This window comes from Crinia signifera, chromosome 4, assembly GCF_055691185.1.
Source record: "Crinia signifera chromosome 4, ASM5569118v1, whole genome shotgun sequence".
NCBI lineage: Eukaryota > Metazoa > Chordata > Amphibia > Anura > Myobatrachidae > Crinia > Crinia signifera.
This window is the reverse complement of record NC_139220.1, coordinates 255,928,863-255,950,372: the sequence shown is the minus strand read 5'-3', so window position 1 is coordinate 255,950,372 and position 21,510 is coordinate 255,928,863. Positions and strand designations below refer to the sequence as shown.

Genomic DNA, 21,510 nt, shown 5'->3' with positions numbered 1-21,510 from the left:
GCACACACTGGGAAAGTCATGCGATGGTAAGTGGCTTGCAAATGGATTTTTAAATATTTGCATGGCTGCGAATAGATTCACAAGCCCCACACATCTATTTGCAAAGCAAGATTTCACTCTGGTGGGGCGGCATATACCTGGGGCGAAATGTAATAGGGTGCGATTTTTGGACGAGTTCCAAACTCGCCAGAAATCGCACCTTTAAAAATCGCATTTTTAGACGCTAATTCGCATATGTAATGAGATGCGATTTAGCGGCAAAAAATGCGATTTGCCGCGATTTAGGTCGATTTTTAGTCCTGAAAATGTGCGCATTTTCAGTCCTGAAAATGTGCGCATTTTCATATATGCGATTTTGGTTGTAAAAAAAAAAAAAGAAAAAAAACGGCGTGCGGTCCCCCCCCTTAGCATAACCAGCCCCGGGCTCAAAAAGCCGGTGCTGGTATCATAAAATCAAAGGAACAATCAAGTTGGGGTTCCCTGGATTTTATAAAACCAGCACCAGGCTCAAGGTCCGGCGCTGGTTCCCAAAATACGGGGGACAAAATGACTAGGGGTCCCCCGTATTTTAAGAACCAGCACCGGACACAACCAGCCAGCAGGGTAATGCCACAGCCGGGGGGAGACTTTTTATACAAGTCCCCCCGGCCAAAGCAGCCCCGGAACCGGACTCTTCTGCCCTGGAGCCCCGGAGCCCGGACCCAGGGACCGACCTACGGGCTCAAGGTAGGTAAGTATCAGTGTGTGTGTGTTTTGTGTGTATTAAAGTTTTATTTTACAGGGTGTCAGTGTGATTTTGTGCACTATTTTTTTCACTGCAGAACTACAAGTGCCAGCGGGCCCTTTAATGCCCCGCATGCTGGGACTTGTGGTTCCCCAAGTCCCAGCATGCGGGGTCGGCTTGCTGGGACTCATAGTTCGCCAGTAAAGAACAATAGTTTTTATCCTTTTTTTACACAAGTCATCAGCCCGATGCCCACCGCCCAGGGGCATCGGGGACAGCCCCGGACTATCAGCATGGGCTGGTAAGTCCTGGAGGGGGGGGACCCCTTCATTGGGGGGGTCCCCACTTCCCCAGGACCCCTGCCCATGCTGACCAGCCAGGGGGTTAATGCTTTGGCCGGGGGGACTTGTATAAAAAGTCTCCCCCCGGCTGTGGCATTACCCTGCTGGCTGGTTGTGTCCGGTGCTGGTTCTTAAAATACGGGGGACCCCTAGTCATTTTGTCCCCCGTATTTTGGGAACCAGCGCCGGACCTTGAGTCTGGTGCTGGTTTTATAAAATCCAGGGAACCCCAACTTGATTGTTCCTTTGATTTTATGATACCAGCACCGGCTTTTTGAGCCCGGGGCTGGTTATGTTTAGGGGGGGGACCGCACGCCGTTTTTTTTCTTTTTTTTGTTTTAACTATTTTTTTACAACAGAACCATGCACAGATCTCAATGATCTGTGCATGTTTCTGATAAAAGCGCCAGGCAGAACCTGGTCTATTTTTTTTGCGATTTTTAGTAAGCTTTACTAAAAATCGCAACCCATTAAATATGCGACTTCTATCCTTTTTAATGGGAAAACATCTGGATGCGATTTTTAGTCTAACTAAAAATCGCACCTTTAAAAAATGCGATTTTTCCCGCAAATCGCACCCTATAAAATATGCGATTTTCGGGAAATGGCCGAAAACGGCATATTTTGCGGGAAAAATCGCAAAAAAAAACGCACCCTATTACATTTCGCCCCTGATGTCTGGGCAGTGGCATAACTATAGAGGGTGCAAGGGATGCAGCTGCTATGGGGCCCGGGGCTTGGGGGGGACCGTGGACCTGGCACACACTCCTCTGCATCCTTTTAAATTAGAGATGTGCAGATTCTGATTTAGCCTGATTTCAAAGCAGGATCTTATTGGCTATCCCAAAACATATGACAGTTGTTGACAGTTGATAGATCCTGCTTTGAAATCAGAGTAAACCAGAGTAAATCAGAGCCTGCACATCTCTATTTTAAATGTGTTTATTCTAAATAGTAGTGCTGCTGTGTGCGGATCCGGGGCCACGTTTCACTACCTGAGCGGGAGGGAAGGAGTCACTGCTGCTGCAGATGCAGTTGCCCCAGAGGTCTATAGTGAACATGGAGGCCGGAGGGAAGGGAGTCGGGAGGAGCTGCCGCTGCTCAGAGCCTCTGGCTGCAGGGGAAGAAGGAAGTTCTGCTGCTTCTGGCCAGACGTATGCTGCCCTGTAGTTGCTGCCTGGAGGGGAGGGAGGAGGTTCTGCGGCTGCTGGCCACATCCTCCCGGCCACATCCTGCCGGCCGCATCCTACCCTGCGCCTGGAACCCCCGCTCCACTTCATGGAAGGAGGAGGTGCGGCTGTCTGGAGCTTCTGCTGCTGCCTGGACCCTGCCCTTTAGCTGCTCCATGAAGGGGAGGGAGGAGCCTGAGGTGCTGCTGCCTGGAGCTGCTGCTGTCTTTTCTGACCATGCCATGGAGCTCCTCCATGGAGGGGATGGAGGTAGATGCTGTTGCTGCTGGCCGGACACTGCCTGGACTCGAGCTTCTGCTGCTGCCTGGACCCTTCCCTTTAGTGGAGGGGAAGGGAAGAGGCGCCACTGTCCGGAGCCTACCTGCAGACAACAGACCCAGGTGATGGTGTGCACCCCACCATATTATGGTGCTCTGTCCTGTCCTGTCTCTATGGCTGTCTGTTAGTCTGTCCTCTATACCCCCCTGTCCATCTGTCCACCCATTTGGTGCTCTGCCCATCTGTCTATGTGCCCCCCATCGATCTTTTAGTCTGTGCCCCTATATTGGGATTGTGCCTGTTCATAGGTCCATCTTTGTACCCCCTTTCCATCCTTCTCCCCATCTATGCCCCCATATGGTGCACTTTCTTGTCATTTTGTACTTGTCCCCTCGTTGGCCTAGCCCTTCCCCGTCCATTGTCTGTCCGTCTATGTATCGCTCTCTCCCTAATGTCTGTCTGTCTGTCCTCCTGAAATGGTCTATTTTGCTCCCCCTTACATAGTCTGTTTCTCCCCCTCTCTCACTGACACACTGTCTTGCCCATACACCCTGTCTATTTACTTCTCTGTCCCCCTCTCCCTAACACCCCCCCTCTCTCCTTGATACTTTGTCTCTCTCCCTCTTTCCTTGACACTCTATTACCGTCTATTACTCTCTCACTCCCTTTACTCTCCCTCCACCATAAGGGGCATTGTAGACTACAACAATTTGTAGTGACAGTGGTGGGGGGGGGGCCCTTTAAAATTTTTGCTATGGGGCCCTCACAATTCTAGTTACGCTCCTGTCTCTGGGCACTGGAAATGAGCAGCCATGCAATCAGGTCTGAATTAAGCCCAATATACAGTCCTGTAAGGGGTTAGAGATGCTGTCTACTTACATGAGAATGTAGTCATAGTCATCCCAACAAACGCTGTGCTGTGTTTTCGGTACCTGACACATGGGCTCTCTGTTGACTATGCATTGTGCAGTGATATTTCTCGAGTCAACATGAACTAGAAAGGTATAACCCAACTATGTCACTGATGCTATTTATTGGTTTTTAAACAGTAGCCACAATTTTACGCATAGCTGTACATACAACATCTCTCGTTAACCTGTTTACAGTCTACTTTATGGCTATGCACAGGGAGACGAAGAACCCTTACCAAATATAGAAGCTGCTCATACAGAAGATTCTAACCAGAATCGTCAGCAGGTTTTTCCGCGTCAGTGAGTGGAATAACATTTTCGGTGCAACATTATTGGTCATGTAAGGTCATTTACTAACTGCAAATATAAAGGGGGAACCTTGACGACAGGAGACGACCAGTGTGCAGCCTTCTTCGTCCAGGCCCCTCCTCTCTGCTGGCAGTCACATTGCGCAGCACCATAGAATCTAAGCTCTAGAGGGCTCAGACTCTAATGCGCAGGTCTCCCGAAAAATGGTGCAACGGCCATTTTTATGGTGATTTCTGCAGTGCTGCTGCCATCACCGTTGGGCTCTAGGAGAATTAATTATTTTAAAAAATGGACTCAGAGACCCAGGTTCTGTATTAGAACACTGGCCCTGACAGATCGCTCAGCACACAGTGCTGACACATCAGTATGTGTTGAGTGATCTTGCTGAGCATTCCGAGCAAGCTCACCACATCTCCCTGTGTGTAGGCCCCTTAACCTTCAATACATATTTCCTAAAACACAAGCAATACACACTGGTATACATTAGTCTGAAGCCAGACAACCTACCAGTATGTTTTCAGGAGGAATTCAGCATAAATATGGACAAAGCATAAAAACTTTACACATATTATTATTAGGAATCAAACTCATGACTCCAGTTCTACTATGAAAAATGTACTGGTGCCTGTATTAGCATTCCACCACACCTTTTAGCAACATTGGTGCCACCTTTATATGGATACATTCCTAAAACATAGCAGAACCAAGCTGGGCAGTGTCCTGATGCCCTCCTGATTCACCAGCGATCCACAAGTACCTATTGCTTTACTTTTATATTTGATTTCACCTATATAAAATATGCTTATGAAAAGTATCCCGCTACCAACGCCTACTTGGTAAAATACCTGAAGTCTGAAATATCTGGTGCGGCATGGTGTCACAGTGGTTAGCATTACTGCCTTACAGCACTGAGGTCATGAGTTACATTGCTGGCCAAGGCACATCTGTGCAGAGTTTGTGTGTTTTCCCATATCTGCATGGGTATCCTCCAGGTGCTCTGGTTTCATCACACACTGTAAAAGCATACTGGCTTATGACAAAAATGAACCCTAGTGTGTAGGTGCCCATGTGGTAGGGAATATGTATTGTAAGCTCCACTGGGGCCGGGACTAGTGTGGATGTAAGAGATGCGCAATATTGTACCTGATTCAGAGGTGGCTGCTATTTGTATCACTGTTATACCTCTGGATGCAGCAGCAATTCAAAAATATGCAAATGCCTGCATTTCAGTGCTGCGTCCGAAGATGCAACATCAGATCACCACTGTGACTTATTGGCCATGGTCGTTGGCTTTCTGAGTAAGCCAAAATACTCTTTTCTATGTCATTGAGTTCATAGAGGCTATGCTGCACTTATGGAACCTGTTCCCACTGGCCTATGCCACTGCAGCAGCATCATCCGCAGGTGCCAACTGCTCCAGAGCTACTTGAGCTGGCCTGGTCATTCACCCAATGCTTGATGATCTGTTATAGCTGACGTTCTTATGGTACTGCACATGTACCAAGCTGTTGGTTTGACTATGCTACTACTGTTACCCAAATCCTCTACCACACCTTACCAATATTGTCTATGAACTCTTGCAAGCTGCTTTGTGAGCGTCCTGAAACTGGCTTTGCCTGAAATGTACACATGTATAGCCAGAGTTCCTTACTATGTCCCGAACCAAATCTTCCTGACCTGCTACTGTAATTCAGTTCTCCTGTCAGTCTATCTATATTCATTCTGTGACCCTCTTGCGCCCCCAGGCTCCAGCCACTGGAACTCCACCCTTGGGTAATAGTAACATACCTTAAGCATGAACGTTTCCATAGAAAAGTTAATTATATTTTTCTACTGTTTATTTTTGCCATAAATGTCCACATACAAAACTACAACAAAAACGTGCAGATAATATTGGCCCTTATTCTGATTGATGCGGATATTCCCGAATTCTTACGGTGCGGTCCGCACGCCACGCTGTGCTGCCGCGTGCGGCCATCGTCCGTAGAAACGCCCACGTGTCCTCCGCATTCGGACGGGCTCACTCTTTAAGAACAGGGCGTGTTTACGGACGACATACAAACCATGCGTGTGCGGGGGAAACACTCAGATTCTGCACGGTATTACAGAGTATGCACGGGAATACCGCATCCGAACGGATGGCAAGCGGTCCGTCCGCACGGAAGCGGTGTATTTACGCAAAACTACCCACTATTATGTCTATTCTGCAATACATCACATGACCCACTTATTCAATTACCTATCCTCATAAAAAAATGTTTATTTGGAATTGGAATCAATTATATGCCAATATATCCTTACAACCATGCCTAACACATGCATTGCACACATTAACCCTTACAGCAATTGAAGTGCAATGGTTTCAATTAAAGCACTGACAAGCGTCCTATTAGTGAGTAATGAGCAGTGGTGTAGCTAGGTGCCACGGTGCCCGGAGCAAGGGCATGTTTCGCGCCCCCCCCCCCCCCCCCCCCGGATAGTAGGTGGGGCTCTTGCGCAGCGAAAAGGGGGCAGGGCCTAACATACCACACACAGTTTCCTATTCCTTCCTTTAGATATTAATCATTATCCCTCTAGCACTCACTAGATTTGATTGTCACACACACATATATATATATATATATATATAGATAGATAGATAGATAGATAGATAGATATATCACATATATCTATCTATCTATATACAAAGTCCAAAAATGAATGGCACTTGAGAGGCGGGTGTTCTCCTGCACACTTCTGGCTTGGGTCAAAGGCGCCGTTGCATGTATGTATATACATATATATATATATACACACGATTCGGACGGCAGCACTCAACCAGGAATAACAAGTCCCACTAAGGTCTGTTAAACAAACATTTCTTAAACGTTAAACGTTGGTTTAAAGGACCTTAGTGGGACTTGTTATTCCTGCTTGAGTGCCGCCGTCCGAATCGTATGTACAGCCTGGGGATCACCCACTGCTTTGGAATGCACCGCCGTGTTTGCATACTACCTGTTGGGCTAGGAGTGGAGTCGAGTGCCGCTCATCACTGTTTATATATATATATATATATATATATATATATAGATAGATAGATAGATACACATATATATAGATTCAGTATGAAATCCCGGCGGTCGGGATCCCGGCGTTCAAAATCCCGACGCCGGAATCCCGACCGCCGAAATCCTGACAAGGGGGGACGTGGATCGCCCCCCCTTGCGGGCTCGCTGCGCTCGGCATGCTAATTTATTCTCCCTCCAGGGGTGTCGTGGACACCCACGGAGGGAGAAAGTGTCGGGATTTCGGCGGTCGGGATTTCGGCGTCGGGATTCTGAATGCCGGGATCCCGACCGCTGGGATTTAAACTGCATCCCATATATATATATATATATATATATATATATATATATATATATACATACACATTGATACATATACATATATGCTGAAGAAATAAGCATCACTTGGAGACTGTTCAACAAAATACTGTGCTATATTAAAACATCACATCAATAATACCGGCTCCGTTTTCAAGGTGTGACAACAACATAACTATTGAACATCTTACCTTATAACCCAACAAGTGTACCGAACTCGCGTACTTCCATCACATCGTTGTTCAGAGCCGGCGTCTGAGCTCATCGCCGTCACTTCCAGTTCGTCCCCGCTGGTGACGTGCTCTGGTTTCCATGGACATGGGTAGTGGGCTACAGGGGGGTTACGCACAGAGATAAAGGGTACAGTGGGACAGACACATGGGTAGTGTGGGGATAAAATCTGTCACAAAAACATTCACACAGGGTTAGGAGGGTACACAGTGTCATACACGGGAAGGGGATGTTTGGCAGGTATAAGGTGTCCTAATACACAGACACAGGAAGGATGTAGGAGGGACAGGATTTCACACACACACGGGTAGTGGGCTACAGGGGGGGGTCACACACAGGATAAGGGTTAGAGAGGGTCACACACACACACACACACACACTGTGGATTAAAGGGTATGGGTGAGAAGGTTTCACACAGGGATAGGGGTACAGGGGGTCTGACACCGGGAGAGGAAAGAAGTGGGGGACAAGGTTTCACACATACAGGGCTTGTGGGGTCACACACCAGAGATTAGGGTGGTAGGGGGAACAAGGTGTAGGGGGGCGATAAGATCTGACATACACAGGGGTTCACACACTGGGCTCACCAGGCACTTACCAATGTGTTGGTCGATGTATGGGTGTTAGTGAGGTCCGTGGACATAGGCAGTGGGTGAATGGGAAATCCTGACTTGGAATCCCGGATGTACTGCAGCAAACAGATGCCATGGCCGACAGGCTGGATGCACGGGGAAGTCACCCCCGTGCGGGAGCAGGAGGCAGGACAAGCACTGCTCACACACGCTGCAGGCCGTCTGCGTGCGATGACGATGCAGGTGCCGGGGCTGTTGGGCAGGGAGAGGGCGGAACTCGGCATCTGCGCGCGCGGGGGGTGGGGGTTAGAGTAGCACAGGCGTCTCACTTTTCAGCGCCCGGGGGGGAGAGATCCTCAGATCTCCGAGGCGGCGATGCCAGAGACCTTTTCCGCGGACAGCAGCGTTATTTCCGGAGGTGGGGTGCAGCCCACCTAGTGACGCCTCTGCAATTGCCGGGCATAGCAGAGAGCGGACAAGCAGGGCGGGGGGAGCCGGTGGCAGGGTGCACCGCTCCGGCGCCCGGTGATAATTCGGCGCCTGGAGCTTGTGCTCCATCGGCTCCACCCTAGCTACGCCTCTGGTAATGAGTAAAGGAGTCGATTGTATTGGGTTCAGGTGTTAATGCTTGTAGTCATTAGGCGTTCCGTTCGCCTACCGCAAGACCGAGTGGTTTCCGCAAAGCAATACTTGACTTATGGACACCGCACATTTCTATCGGTTTTGTTCGCGTGCATTCGGAGTGCTATCCGAATGCACGCCCCCCAACATAAGTGTACTCCCCCGTGTCCGCCCATGTTTCCTCCCAGTTTTGCCCACTTTGAAACTACGCCCATGTGTCATTCCGCATGACGCCCATAATACGCCCATATTTCCAGACTGATTGCGGTGCACAGTTTTGTACGGGATTTGGCCGAACAGGTACGGAGTCAATGCATGGCACATGCGCGTTGCGTTCTCCACGCATGCGCAGACGCCGTAAAGACGCTATCCGAAAGTATGCGGAAAAGTACGCATCAATCAGAATAAGGGCCATTATACTGTATACACGTTTTTTCATACATCCTCTCCAGGTATTTTGAAAACGGTAGACACGCCCATAGATGACCTAACCTACGTGATCGGTTGGTCAAACTTGATGTGTCTGATCTGACCAAACCAGTGAAACCAGCACATTTTATGACCAAATCCCCGGGCTGTTACCGCTGCACGGGATGTACTACGTGTAGTTCCTTACTGGTAGGTAAATATTTTATGCACCCGTACAGCGGTAAAAAATACAGCATAAGACATGTCCTCACTTGCACGTCAAAATTTATTATATATCTTTTGTACTGCCCGTGTGGTTATACTTATGTTGGTAAAACTGAAACAAGTTTTAGGGAACGTATGGCCAATCATAGGACTACTATTAGATCAGCGCTCTTGACAGGCAACACTGATATGCCTGTGCCCAGGCACTTTTTGGACGCAGGACATTCAGTCTCCAGTTTACGTACTAAAATCATCGACCATATCCCCCCCTTAAGGAGAGGTGGTAACAGGGGAAAGTTACTACTTCGCTGTGAAAGCAAGTGGATAATGAAATTAGATACCCTGGCTCCACGGGGTCTAAATGAAAAATTAGGGATGCACTGCTTTTTATAACAATATAAAATGTGATTAAATAAAATTAACCTATTAAATAAACATCTTATTATAAATGCGTTTTTTAAATATATTTCAGCTATCAATGGATATTTAATATTAGCGGGCTGCCATTGGCATCCTGACTTTATTATACAAATTAATTATTCTTTATCAACCTTTATCATTTGTTATATTTACTTGTTTGTGGATTTATCTCTGTTGTGCAGCAATTTTGTGTATATATTTTTTGTTATATAATTTGGTTATGGTTTTGTGTATATATAACCTGTTATGTTTATATATTATTTTTTTATATATATTTTGTTGCACTGTTACTGTGTGTTACTAGTTAAATTGATTGGTCTGGCCCCCGTTCTCCCTGTGGACTTGATGATTTAGTCTTGACCCACAGGTGAGCACAGGTGTTCAGACTGATTGATGGAAGCTGCTCATTGGTGGAGGTACTGGGTGTGATGAATAAAGTTTGGTTTGTGTGCACTTGTAACTTATCCCTGACGACGGGAGTATGTACTCCCGAAACATGTTGGAATAAATTTTACCTTGTTTCATGAAGACTCCCGAGTGCCGCATATTTCTTCCTATTTATTTGGACACACCGTTCAATGAGGGCACCTGAGCATTTGGTTCAAGCTGAACATTGGGAGTGCCGGATACCGCAACTATCTATTTGAGAACAAGCTAAGTTCTAATCAAGGCACCCACGACTTTAAATATATATTCGTCATTTGGGACCTGACCGCCCTCAACAGAGACTATCCGACCCATTGTTTCCACAGATCCATTATGGCTGAAGGTATCGACACAGATGTGTCCTTCTCCCAGCTTGATTCCTGTGATCACTTCAGCTATTCTGATGTTGAAGTGGAAAACATCCTATTCACCCGCACCTTGATAGGTGACACCTCAGCGCCCGACTGCAGAGACCTCTATAATGAATGGTATAAACTACGGAAACGTGAGGTGGATTTTCTCTACCATGGCATTACATTATCCGATTATTATCGCCAAAAACATATACCAAGGGGTTTCCGAGTAAACAACGTACCGACCATTGGACGCCAAAACAGCACCTTTTGTAAGAAATGGATCGGCATACTCAACAAGTGTTCTATGGACCTTGTATTACTTGTTGTGGAGGAATCTGCCAAAGAGCTAGCCCACACCAAGACCTTGCTTGCCGCCTTTGATGCTGATAAAAAACCTGCCTTAATTCAAGATAAGGACAATAGGTGGCTGGAAAAAATGGAGTCTTCTATCGACCGCTACACCAAAGAACTTATAAACTTTAAAAAAGACAAAGCCAAAAAAGTTCAAAGAGATTATGAGACCAACAATGTGTATGCCTGGCTCAACCCCCAGCGTACTCGTGACAATCCTCCTACACACATCAGATCCCGATACAGTCGTCCTCCACGCCCTAATGTGCATGATTCTAGCACATCATTAAGTGAAGGGGAAAATTTGCATGGTGCCGCTGCATCTACACTACCCCCTTTAGACGGACGTCCCAAAAGACAGGTAGCTATGAAAAAACCACAATACTACCACGGAGGACGCGGAGGGGGAAACAGAACACAAGGGAGAGGAGGTCCGCGTACAGGTCGACAATAGAAGAACTTGTGTTTAATCTGACGGATGTACCTTTATCTCCGGCAGAACTGTCCGTTTTGTCCAAAGGACTTTCTTATATTCCCTCTGCAACACATGATCCTATACAGTGGCAGATCGATGCTTATAGGTTTTCAAGAACTTTACGTATAAAAGAACATTTTGGCTCTAATCCTACAAGCACGGACATTACCAGTATTCCACCACAGCTACACAAGCTGAAACAGGTATCGTCCTTTGATCCCCCATCGCACTCTCCCTCTATTAAATCGTTCACTCGTGTATTAACTGACACTCCAGCAATTTGTTCAACCCCCCGTAAATATTTCCCCAATTTGTCTGCTGTTGAGACCAAAGCTTTAAAATCATTAAGTGAACGAACAGATATAGTCGTGCGATCAGCCGACAAAGGGGGTGGGGTTGTTATACAGTCTACTGCTAAATATGTCCAGGAATGTCAACGTCAATTAAATGACACATGTGTTTATAAATTGTTGGAATCTGACCCTACTGCGCAGTTTAAATGTGAACTTGATGCAATATTGTTGAAGGCTTTTTCTGAAGGTGTTATTTGTCAAGAATTATTAAAAGTTTTGTCAGTGCAATACCCTATTACTCCTCTGTTTTACACTCTCCCAAAGGTACACAAGAGATTGGTTGATCCCCCTGGCAGACCTATTATATCTGCCAGGGGATCTTTGTTTCAGCCAATCTCTGTGTACCTTGACAGCTTTTTAAATCCGTGTGTGCAGGCGACAGAGTCTTATCTTAAAGATACCAACGATTTATTGAAACGACTATTATCACTAAACCAGTTGGATCCGGGTCTTATTCTTTGTACAGCTGATGTAGTGGGTCTTTACACCTGCATCCCCCACCATGAGGACATGCAGGCTGTACAGAGTCTCATCACAGATAACCCACACTATAAGGGTCCTGCGATTTGGTTTTTTATGGATTTATTAAAACTTGTATTGACGAGAAACTACTTTCTCTTTAACAACCAATATTACCTACAGCTACTTGGCGTAGCGATGGGGTCCTCAGTGGCCCCGTCGTACGCCAATGCTTATATGGTAATATTAGAGACTAGACTGTTTTCCCCCCTCAAATCTGATGGCCAATTGCGGCTATATGTTCGCTTCATCGATGACTTACTATTCTTGTGGGAGGGTGAAGAGGAATTCCTCTTACAAGTCTTGAATGAACATAACTCTCAGAAACATGCAGTTAAATTCACGTTTATTACTAGCCATGTCAGGGTATCTTTTTTGGATGTACTTATCAATCATAATGCTGGCAAAATATCTACAGGTCTGTACATTAAAGAGACGGATAGAAATTCACTGCTTAAACATGATAGCTGTCACCCATTGCCTTTACGTAAAGGCTTACCGTTCTCGCAAATGTTGAGAGCTAGGAGGATAGTGAGTGATGAACAAGAGGTTAACACCACTATCGATAAAATGGTCACACGCTTCCTTCAGCGTGGGTACCCTGCCACTGAACTCAATAGAGCGAAAACTAGAGTTTTGTCTTTAACTAGAAACGAATGCCTTGAAAAATCTCCTATTGAAAATCAATCACAGACCATCATCCCGTGGGTTAATCAGTACACTAATAGTAGCCCAACTCTGAGTAAATTTGTAAAGAGGGTTTGGCCCATTGTCAATACTGACAGGAATCTGTCGACATTACACAATGTACGTTTGATGCCGGCATATTCGAGGGCCCCTAACCTACGTGATCGGTTGGTCAAACTTGATGTGTCTGATCTGACCAAACCAGTGAAACCAGCACATTTTATGACCAAATCCCCGGGCTGTTACCGCTGCACGGGATGTACTACGTGTAGTTCCTTACTGGTAGGTAAATATTTTATGCACCCGTACAGCGGTAAAAAATACAGCATAAGACATGTCCTCACTTGCACGTCAAAATTTATTATATATCTTTTGTACTGCCCGTGTGGTTATACTTATGTTGGTAAAACTGAAACAAGTTTTAGGGAACGTATGGCCAATCATAGGACTACTATTAGATCAGCGCTCTTGACAGGCAACACTGATATGCCTGTGCCCAGGCACTTTTTGGACGCAGGACATTCAGTCTCCAGTTTACGTACTAAAATCATCGACCATATCCCCCCCTTAAGGAGAGGTGGTAACAGGGGAAAGTTACTACTTCGCTGTGAAAGCAAGTGGATAATGAAATTAGATACCCTGGCTCCACGGGGTCTAAATGAAAAATTAGGGATGCACTGCTTTTTATAACAATATAAAATGTGATTAAATAAAATTAACCTATTAAATAAACATCTTATTATAAATGCGTTTTTTAAATATATTTCAGCTATCAATGGATATTTAATATTAGCGGGCTGCCATTGGCATCCTGACTTTATTATACAAATTAATTATTCTTTATCAACCTTTATCATTTGTTATATTTACTTGTTTGTGGATTTATCTCTGTTGTGCAGCAATTTTGTGTATATATTTTTTGTTATATAATTTGGTTATGGTTTTGTGTATATATAACCTGTTATGTTTATATATTATTTTTTTATATATATTTTGTTGCACTGTTACTGTGTGTTACTAGTTAAATTGATTGGTCTGGCCCCCGTTCTCCCTGTGGACTTGATGATTTAGTCTTGACCCACAGGTGAGCACAGGTGTTCAGACTGATTGATGGAAGCTGCTCATTGGTGGAGGTACTGGGTGTGATGAATAAAGTTTGGTTTGTGTGCACTTGTAACTTATCCCTGACGACGGGAGTATGTACTCCCGAAACATGTTGGAATAAATTTTACCTTGTTTCATGAAGACTCCCGAGTGCCGCATATTTCTTCCTATATATATATATAGATAGATAGATAGATACACATATATATAGATTCAGTATGAAATCCCGGCGGTCGGGATCCCGGCGTTCAAAATCCCGACGCCGGAATCCCGACCGCCGAAATCCTGACAAGGGGGGACGTGGATCGCCCCCCCTTGCGGGCTCGCTGCGCTCGGCATGCTAATTTATTCTCCCTCCAGGGGTGTCGTGGACACCCACGGAGGGAGAAAGTGTCGGGATTTCGGCGGTCGGGATTTCGGCGTCGGGATTCTGAATGCCGGGATCCCGACCGCTGGGATTTAAACTGCATCCCATATATATATATATATATATATATATATATATATATATATATATATATATATATATACATACACATTGATACATATACATATATGCTGAAGAAATAAGCATCACTTGGAGACTGTTCAACAAAATACTGTGCTATATTAAAACATCACATCAATAATACCGGCTCCGTTTTCAAGGTGTGACAACAACATAACTATTGAACATCTTACCTTATAACCCAACAAGTGTACCGAACTCGCGTACTTCCATCACATCGTTGTTCAGAGCCGGCGTCTGAGCTCATCGCCGTCACTTCCAGTTCGTCCCCGCTGGTGACGTGCTCTGGTTTCCATGGACATGGGTAGTGGGCTACAGGGGGGTTACGCACAGAGATAAAGGGTACAGTGGGACAGACACATGGGTAGTGTGGGGATAAAATCTGTCACAAAAACATTCACACAGGGTTAGGAGGGTACACAGTGTCATACACGGGAAGGGGATGTTTGGCAGGTATAAGGTGTCCTAATACACAGACACAGGAAGGATGTAGGAGGGACAGGATTTCACACACACACGGGTAGTGGGCTACAGGGGGGGGTCACACACAGGATAAGGGTTAGAGAGGGTCACACACACACACACACACACACTGTGGATTAAAGGGTATGGGTGAGAAGGTTTCACACAGGGATAGGGGTACAGGGGGTCTGACACCGGGAGAGGAAAGAAGTGGGGGACAAGGTTTCACACATACAGGGCTTGTGGGGTCACACACCAGAGATTAGGGTGGTAGGGGGAACAAGGTGTAGGGGGGCGATAAGATCTGACATACACAGGGGTTCACACACTGGGCTCACCAGGCACTTACCAATGTGTTGGTCGATGTATGGGTGTTAGTGAGGTCCGTGGACATAGGCAGTGGGTGAATGGGAAATCCTGACTTGGAATCCCGGATGTACTGCAGCAAACAGATGCCATGGCCGACAGGCTGGATGCACGGGGAAGTCACCCCCGTGCGGGAGCAGGAGGCAGGACAAGCACTGCTCACACACGCTGCAGGCCGTCTGCGTGCGATGACGATGCAGGTGCCGGGGCTGTTGGGCAGGGAGAGGGCGGAACTCGGCATCTGCGCGCGCGGGGGGTGGGGGTTAGAGTAGCACAGGCGTCTCACTTTTCAGCGCCCGGGGGGGAGAGATCCTCAGATCTCCGAGGCGGCGATGCCAGAGACCTTTTCCGCGGACAGCAGCGTTATTTCCGGAGGTGGGGTGCAGCCCACCTAGTGACGCCTCTGCAATTGCCGGGCATAGCAGAGAGCGGACAAGCAGGGCGGGGGGAGCCGGTGGCAGGGTGCACCGCTCCGGCGCCCGGTGATAATTCGGCGCCTGGAGCTTGTGCTCCATCGGCTCCACCCTAGCTACGCCTCTGGTAATGAGTAAAGGAGTCGATTGTATTGGGTTCAGGTGTTAATGCTTGTAGTCATTAGGCGTTCCGTTCGCCTACCGCAAGACCGAGTGGTTTCCGCAAAGCAATACTTGACTTATGGACACCGCACATTTCTATCGGTTTTGTTCGCGTGCATTCGGAGTGCTATCCGAATGCACGCCCCCCAACATAAGTGTACTCCCCCGTGTCCGCCCATGTTTCCTCCCAGTTTTGCCCACTTTGAAACTACGCCCATGTGTCATTCCGCATGACGCCCATAATACGCCCATATTTCCAGACTGATTGCGGTGCACAGTTTTGTACGGGATTTGGCCGAACAGGTACGGAGTCAATGCATGGCACATGCGCGTTGCGTTCTCCACGCATGCGCAGACGCCGTAAAGACGCTATCCGAAAGTATGCGGAAAAGTACGCATCAATCAGAATAAGGGCCATTATACTGTATACACGTTTTTTCATACATCCTCTCCAGGTATTTTGAAAACGGTAGACACGCCCATAGATGACCCCCAGGGTGGAATTCAGAGAGGGGCAGGGCGAGAGGCCTCTGGGTACTGAGGGCAGGACTGGTGGCAAATGTGTGAGAGGTTGTCTGTGGAGCAACATATACTGTGTACTCTAGCAAGAGAGAGGTCATAGTGTTACAATTTATTATTGAATTTCCAGTGCCAGACGAGATTGCTTTATTCCAACTAATGAAATCGGGTTCCTGAATGGGTGTTACCATCAATCAAAAGACATAGCTAGCAATCTTATACACGTTTAGTGTGTACCCAGCAACAGCATGATGCATTGCACCGTCCTTACGCACTATATGATGCAGCAGCATACAATGACGCAATTTGCCCGGGGCTGTCCCTGGCACCCCTGGGCAGTGGTGGGGGCAGTGGTGGGTGCCTTGCTGATTTCTGTAAAAAATAAAAAAAAACACCACAAGTCCGAGCATGCCGGGTATTAAAGGGCTCACTGGGACTTTTAGTCCCACAGCATGCCCACTGTTAAAAAAACACACACACGCAGAGCAGTAGAACTTAGCATACTGTACATGCATACTGTATGTACATTCACAGATAGAGAAGAAAAAGAGGTGGAGTGGTGCACTATCAATAGCAGCCGGCACAGGGTTGTCAGGCCCCAAAAAATATAGAAATATAAACAGTGGTGTGCCAGCGCTAGCTGTTCTAATTAGGTAGACAACACGGCTCTCATAAAAAATATATTTATTTATTAATTAATAATAACACATTAAGCATCTATCATAGATCATATAAAGTATACATTAATAAAAAAATGTATGGATAAAAAATTTATAGATAAACAATTGAGCAATAATATAGAATGTTCTCTGGTTATTGTGAGAATTTGGGTCTAGGACTCCATCAAGATGATTTGTAGAAATCATTTTTATATTACCATCCTTTTATGTCTCCCGGGAGAATTAGGAATGTCCAGGGATAGGTAACCCCACCCAAAAAGTCCTTTGCCCTATAATTCCAAGGGCTCAAGCCTCCCTATTAGGCGTGTGGTCTCCTTGTATGGCTGGATTAAGAATAGTGCAGATATCCCAGTATTTGCGCGCACCTTGACAGGAACAGGGCAAACAGCTGACATCCAGTGATGTCATCTGCCCGCCCCCCTGCACCCGTGTCACGGGGTTATTTGCATGGGAACGCCCAGCATTTTCATTGAAATGCTTGATGTTCCCATGGGCGAATCCCCCGGCCCAACTCCCCGCCTGCAGTCTTGAATGTGTGCGCCCGGTGAACACTGTTCGCCGTGGCCGCACACACCTGGTGCATGCACATGTGCACAAACGAAACATGGGTCATGCGTGCGTGCGGAGGACTGATTGAACCAGAATAACCCCCAAAATCTGGAAGTTGTCAGTCTCGGTTGTGATGAGAAAATGGAGTCTACTTATTTCTGCAGTACTGTATTCCTCTAATGCTGTATTATTTACAAAAACCCTGCATACTGTATTACTGTATGACCTCCTTCCCTAAATAGATAAAGCATAAACTGAGCCTTATTCCTATTCTGCAGCATGGGAATGAGTCACGATGACGACCACCCCACCTGTGCTGGACGGTCACATATCATGTCAGGCGAGTGGATTAAGGGCCGCAGTCCAAGTGATCTCTCTTGGTCGACCTGCAGTCGTGATGAGCTGGAGAACTTCCTCAGGTGAGTATTCCTTTACATACCATTTCTGATACTTTCACTCTTCACATTTATATGCTAATATCACACAGCATACTGTACCGTCTTCATGTGCTAGCTCAGTGGCCATCGTGGCCATCATACCCAGGGTGCCGTATATAACTAGAAGAAGGTAAGCTTTAGTTGGCAGTGTAAGGATGAAGCAAATGGCCTCTTGGCATTGCAGCCTGTAGAGAAAAAAAAGTAATCCTTGCCCTTCACTGTACTACATTGTAATTAAGTAGGAAAGACGTGTTTTTATCACCATAGTTACTCATCACAATGACAAAACACCTAAGTGGACAAAACTTTTCAGGCCCAAAATGTCCCCTTTTTGAAGCAGTGGTCACTCTTCCCTGGGGAATGTGGGTTATTTATACCTCTTTCTCCTTCAGGACCACCACGGCATTAAGGCATGCTACTATATTGTTTTATGATGTTCAGGCTTATTTATATTCCATTGCAGTTAAAGTAAGAATACCATGACAGAATGGTGCTACTAACACGTTTTCTCCACTTTTCTCACATTACTGATGCCTGGGAGGGTAGGTCCTAATTGCATGTAGCGTGTAAGCTTGTGAACAGTGAACCGTTACTTTTTTTTTTTTGTAGAATACCCAACCTTATTTTTTATTTTGTTTTGTATTTTATATATTTGCTGTGTTGACGTTATCATAATAAATGCTGAAATCTGCATTCCTTATCCAATCTCATTACCTGCTCCCGTTCAGCTTACAGGACTTTATTAAGCCTGTACCCACTCTTGAAAGGCTCAACAACAAGGCTTCCCAATGACTTGTCTTATACACAGTTCTCACAAAACTTACATGTGTTTTCCTTGTACAGTCACACAAGTCTTTGGGCAGTATTCAATGCTCCTGATTCACCGGGTTTTTTTTCCGGCAAACCGGGCTGTTTTCACTCCCTGCAGTGAATATTTTTCACTAAAAATCTGATTCACCCTATTCAATGTTGACTGTTCGCCGAAAGCGAACAGTGAATGTCGGACAGTTCTCAGTTTCATCCTCACTGCAATTCGCTGGTGTATTTCAATGGGGTTTTCACTGGGATTCGCCGAGAGTGTATTCAATGCTAGGATGGAGAACGGCTTTCAGCATGATTTTCACCATGATTCTCCGTTTTGCATTTGACATCTTTTTAAGGTGAACTGGAAAGTGATCTTTTAAAATAAAGGGAGTTAAAAAAAATCTGAAATTTTATTCTGTGATGGGGCATGCTATTTTTATTCGTGTGCTTGCAGCACATGAATATACATTTCATTTTTTTTTTTTACACTCCTTCACCAGCAGGGGGGCGCGGAGCCGCTCATTAGATATTCACTTCACACTGGCCTCGCTCATTACATATGGACGGGACCAGCGCAGCGGCTCACTCCACCGCATCCCCTGCCAGCTCTCCTTCCCCCCACGCATTCCGGCGCAGTCAGGGAGGCTTCCATCTCCCTGCCTGTCCCCGTCCCCCGGCCGCAGGGGTTAAAAATCACCATCAGGGGCAGCGAGCCCCTGCGGTGTTGAATAGGGTGAGAGGGAGGGCTGGCAGCGAATGCTCCAGCCCTCCGGAACCCTGCGAATGTGCAGCGAATCCTAAATAGGATTAGCTGCACATAGCGTAATTTAACATTGAATACTGGCCTTTGTCTTCAAAGCAACATTACTGTATGACTGGATCAAACAACTCACCAATACCCCTTTCACACTGCAGCTCTTAAACGGTATATTGCCGATTTTTTAGCCTTTTAAAACGATTAGAGCTGCAGTGTGAAAGTGCCAGTCTGCATTTACCTGTTACAAATAACCGGTACTTGCAAACGGGTAAAAAAAAGCAGAGTTCAGAGCCATTTTTTATGCAGTGTGAACGGCTCTGAACCGGTGTATGGGACTCAGGCAGCAGTGAGCACTGAGCTGGCTATCAGTGCAGTGAATATTTAATGAGAGGGAGCCGCTCATTACATATGCACATATGTAATGAGCCGCTCATTACAAATGTGCATATGTAATGAGTGGCTCCCGCTCATAAAATATGCACTGCGCTATCTTATAGCTACTGTCTGTCCTGCTTTCACACTGCAATCCTGCGTAAGACCCGGTATTTATGTGCGGTGTGAAAGGGGTTTAAAACGGTAATATAGCGTTTTAAATACCGTTTCAAAATACCGACAATGTGAAAGCAGTACAAGAGACTTTTGCAGAGCCTGGATCAGTAATATACTGTAGATCAATTATCCTTGTGTATCAACTGCCTATTTCCCTATAGATTATAAAAGGTTATGAGGAGGACTTTCTTACCTTTTTTGTCTGTTATTGTCTTGTTTTATTAATGTTTTGTGACCAATTGTAAAGCACTATATAATTAAATGCTTCTAAATAAATATTTAATATATGTATGTTTAAAAGTAACAATGTTTTTATTTTTTTGCACATGAAAGAAGTGCCCATGCTTAATATTAATATAATGGAAGGAAAGAACATGTGTATAACCTGTACCAGGAGTATAATTCATATATATATTTAAACATACAGATTTTAGTTTATTCAGTGTATAAAATGTTTCCAATGACTAATGGTGTGTACACACGGGCCGATATGGCTTCCGATGTTGCTGATATAGTGAACATCGGAAGCCATATCTCATGCTTTTTTAGGGCTTGCGAGCCCATTGCGCTGCCGCTGCACGCTCCCGTGTGAGCTCAAATCGGCAGTGAAATAGAGAGGGCAGCCAAGATGGGTGCCAGACGCTTCCCGACAGTCATTTACCCGACGTCGGGATCCCGACTGTCAAAACGCAAACAGCCGGGTGCCTGATGGCCACCCGCTATTTTCCCTCGTGGGGGTCCACGACCCCCATAGAGGGAGAATAGAATAGGCGTGGCAAGCGCAGTGAGCCCGCAAGGGGCTTTTTTGCGCTCGCCATGCTGTCTGAGTCCGGGCAGTCGGAATCCCGACGTCAGGCTAATGACTGTCGGGATCCCGACTGTCGGAGAACCATACCACACCCGCCAAGACTATATAGTGCAGATATGCACTATATAGTCCAAATTGTCCCTCTGCATGCATGCCGTGAGATGCGATCTGATCGTATCGGGACTCGTATCTCACGGCATATCCCGCCGTGTGTACACACCATAATTGAGGAGTTACTGTCACTTTGTGACCTTACTGTATTGTATTGCTGCATCTCAGAGTGTTTTTTTCTTCTTCTTTCGAACTGTATGCAGATCGAAAGTGAGCTCCTGTCTGCTGGCGACGGACCCCCGCAGTCACCATGCCGTTAGGCTTCCCCACAAACTGCCTGGGATGCATTATAGTGCCAGTGAGCAGTGCCAGATCCTGTTTGGCAGCAATGCCACCTTCTGCAAAAACATGGAGGTGAGAGAGTTAAGGACCAGGGACCCTCTGGTCGGTGAATTGTTACATTGATGAATTTTGATCAGATTTAATTCAGGGTTACCTACTTTTAAAGTTTCCTCTCTGGGAGAAGCCCGCCCCCGAGCAACACTTTGGGGGCGGGGCCTGATGTAGACGTCAAATCAAGCAATTGGCAGGTCTTTAAGGAG

At 46.1% G+C, this 21,510-nt stretch overlaps 1 protein-coding gene across 2 annotated transcripts in view; it reads left to right on the top strand.

Annotated features, from left to right (window-relative positions):
- The window catches only part of ADAMTS17 (ADAM metallopeptidase with thrombospondin type 1 motif 17), a 246,143-nt gene that overhangs the window by 137,419 nt on the left and 87,214 nt on the right, over positions 1-21,510 (top strand). For both annotated transcript variants that reach the window (XM_083184274.1, XM_083184273.1), the window contains exons 9-10: positions 17,781-17,921; positions 21,172-21,322. In XM_083184274.1, the coding sequence (XP_083040400.1) occupies positions 17,781-17,921; positions 21,172-21,322 (292 nt within the window). The remainder of the gene's footprint in view (positions 1-17,780; positions 17,922-21,171; positions 21,323-21,510) is intronic.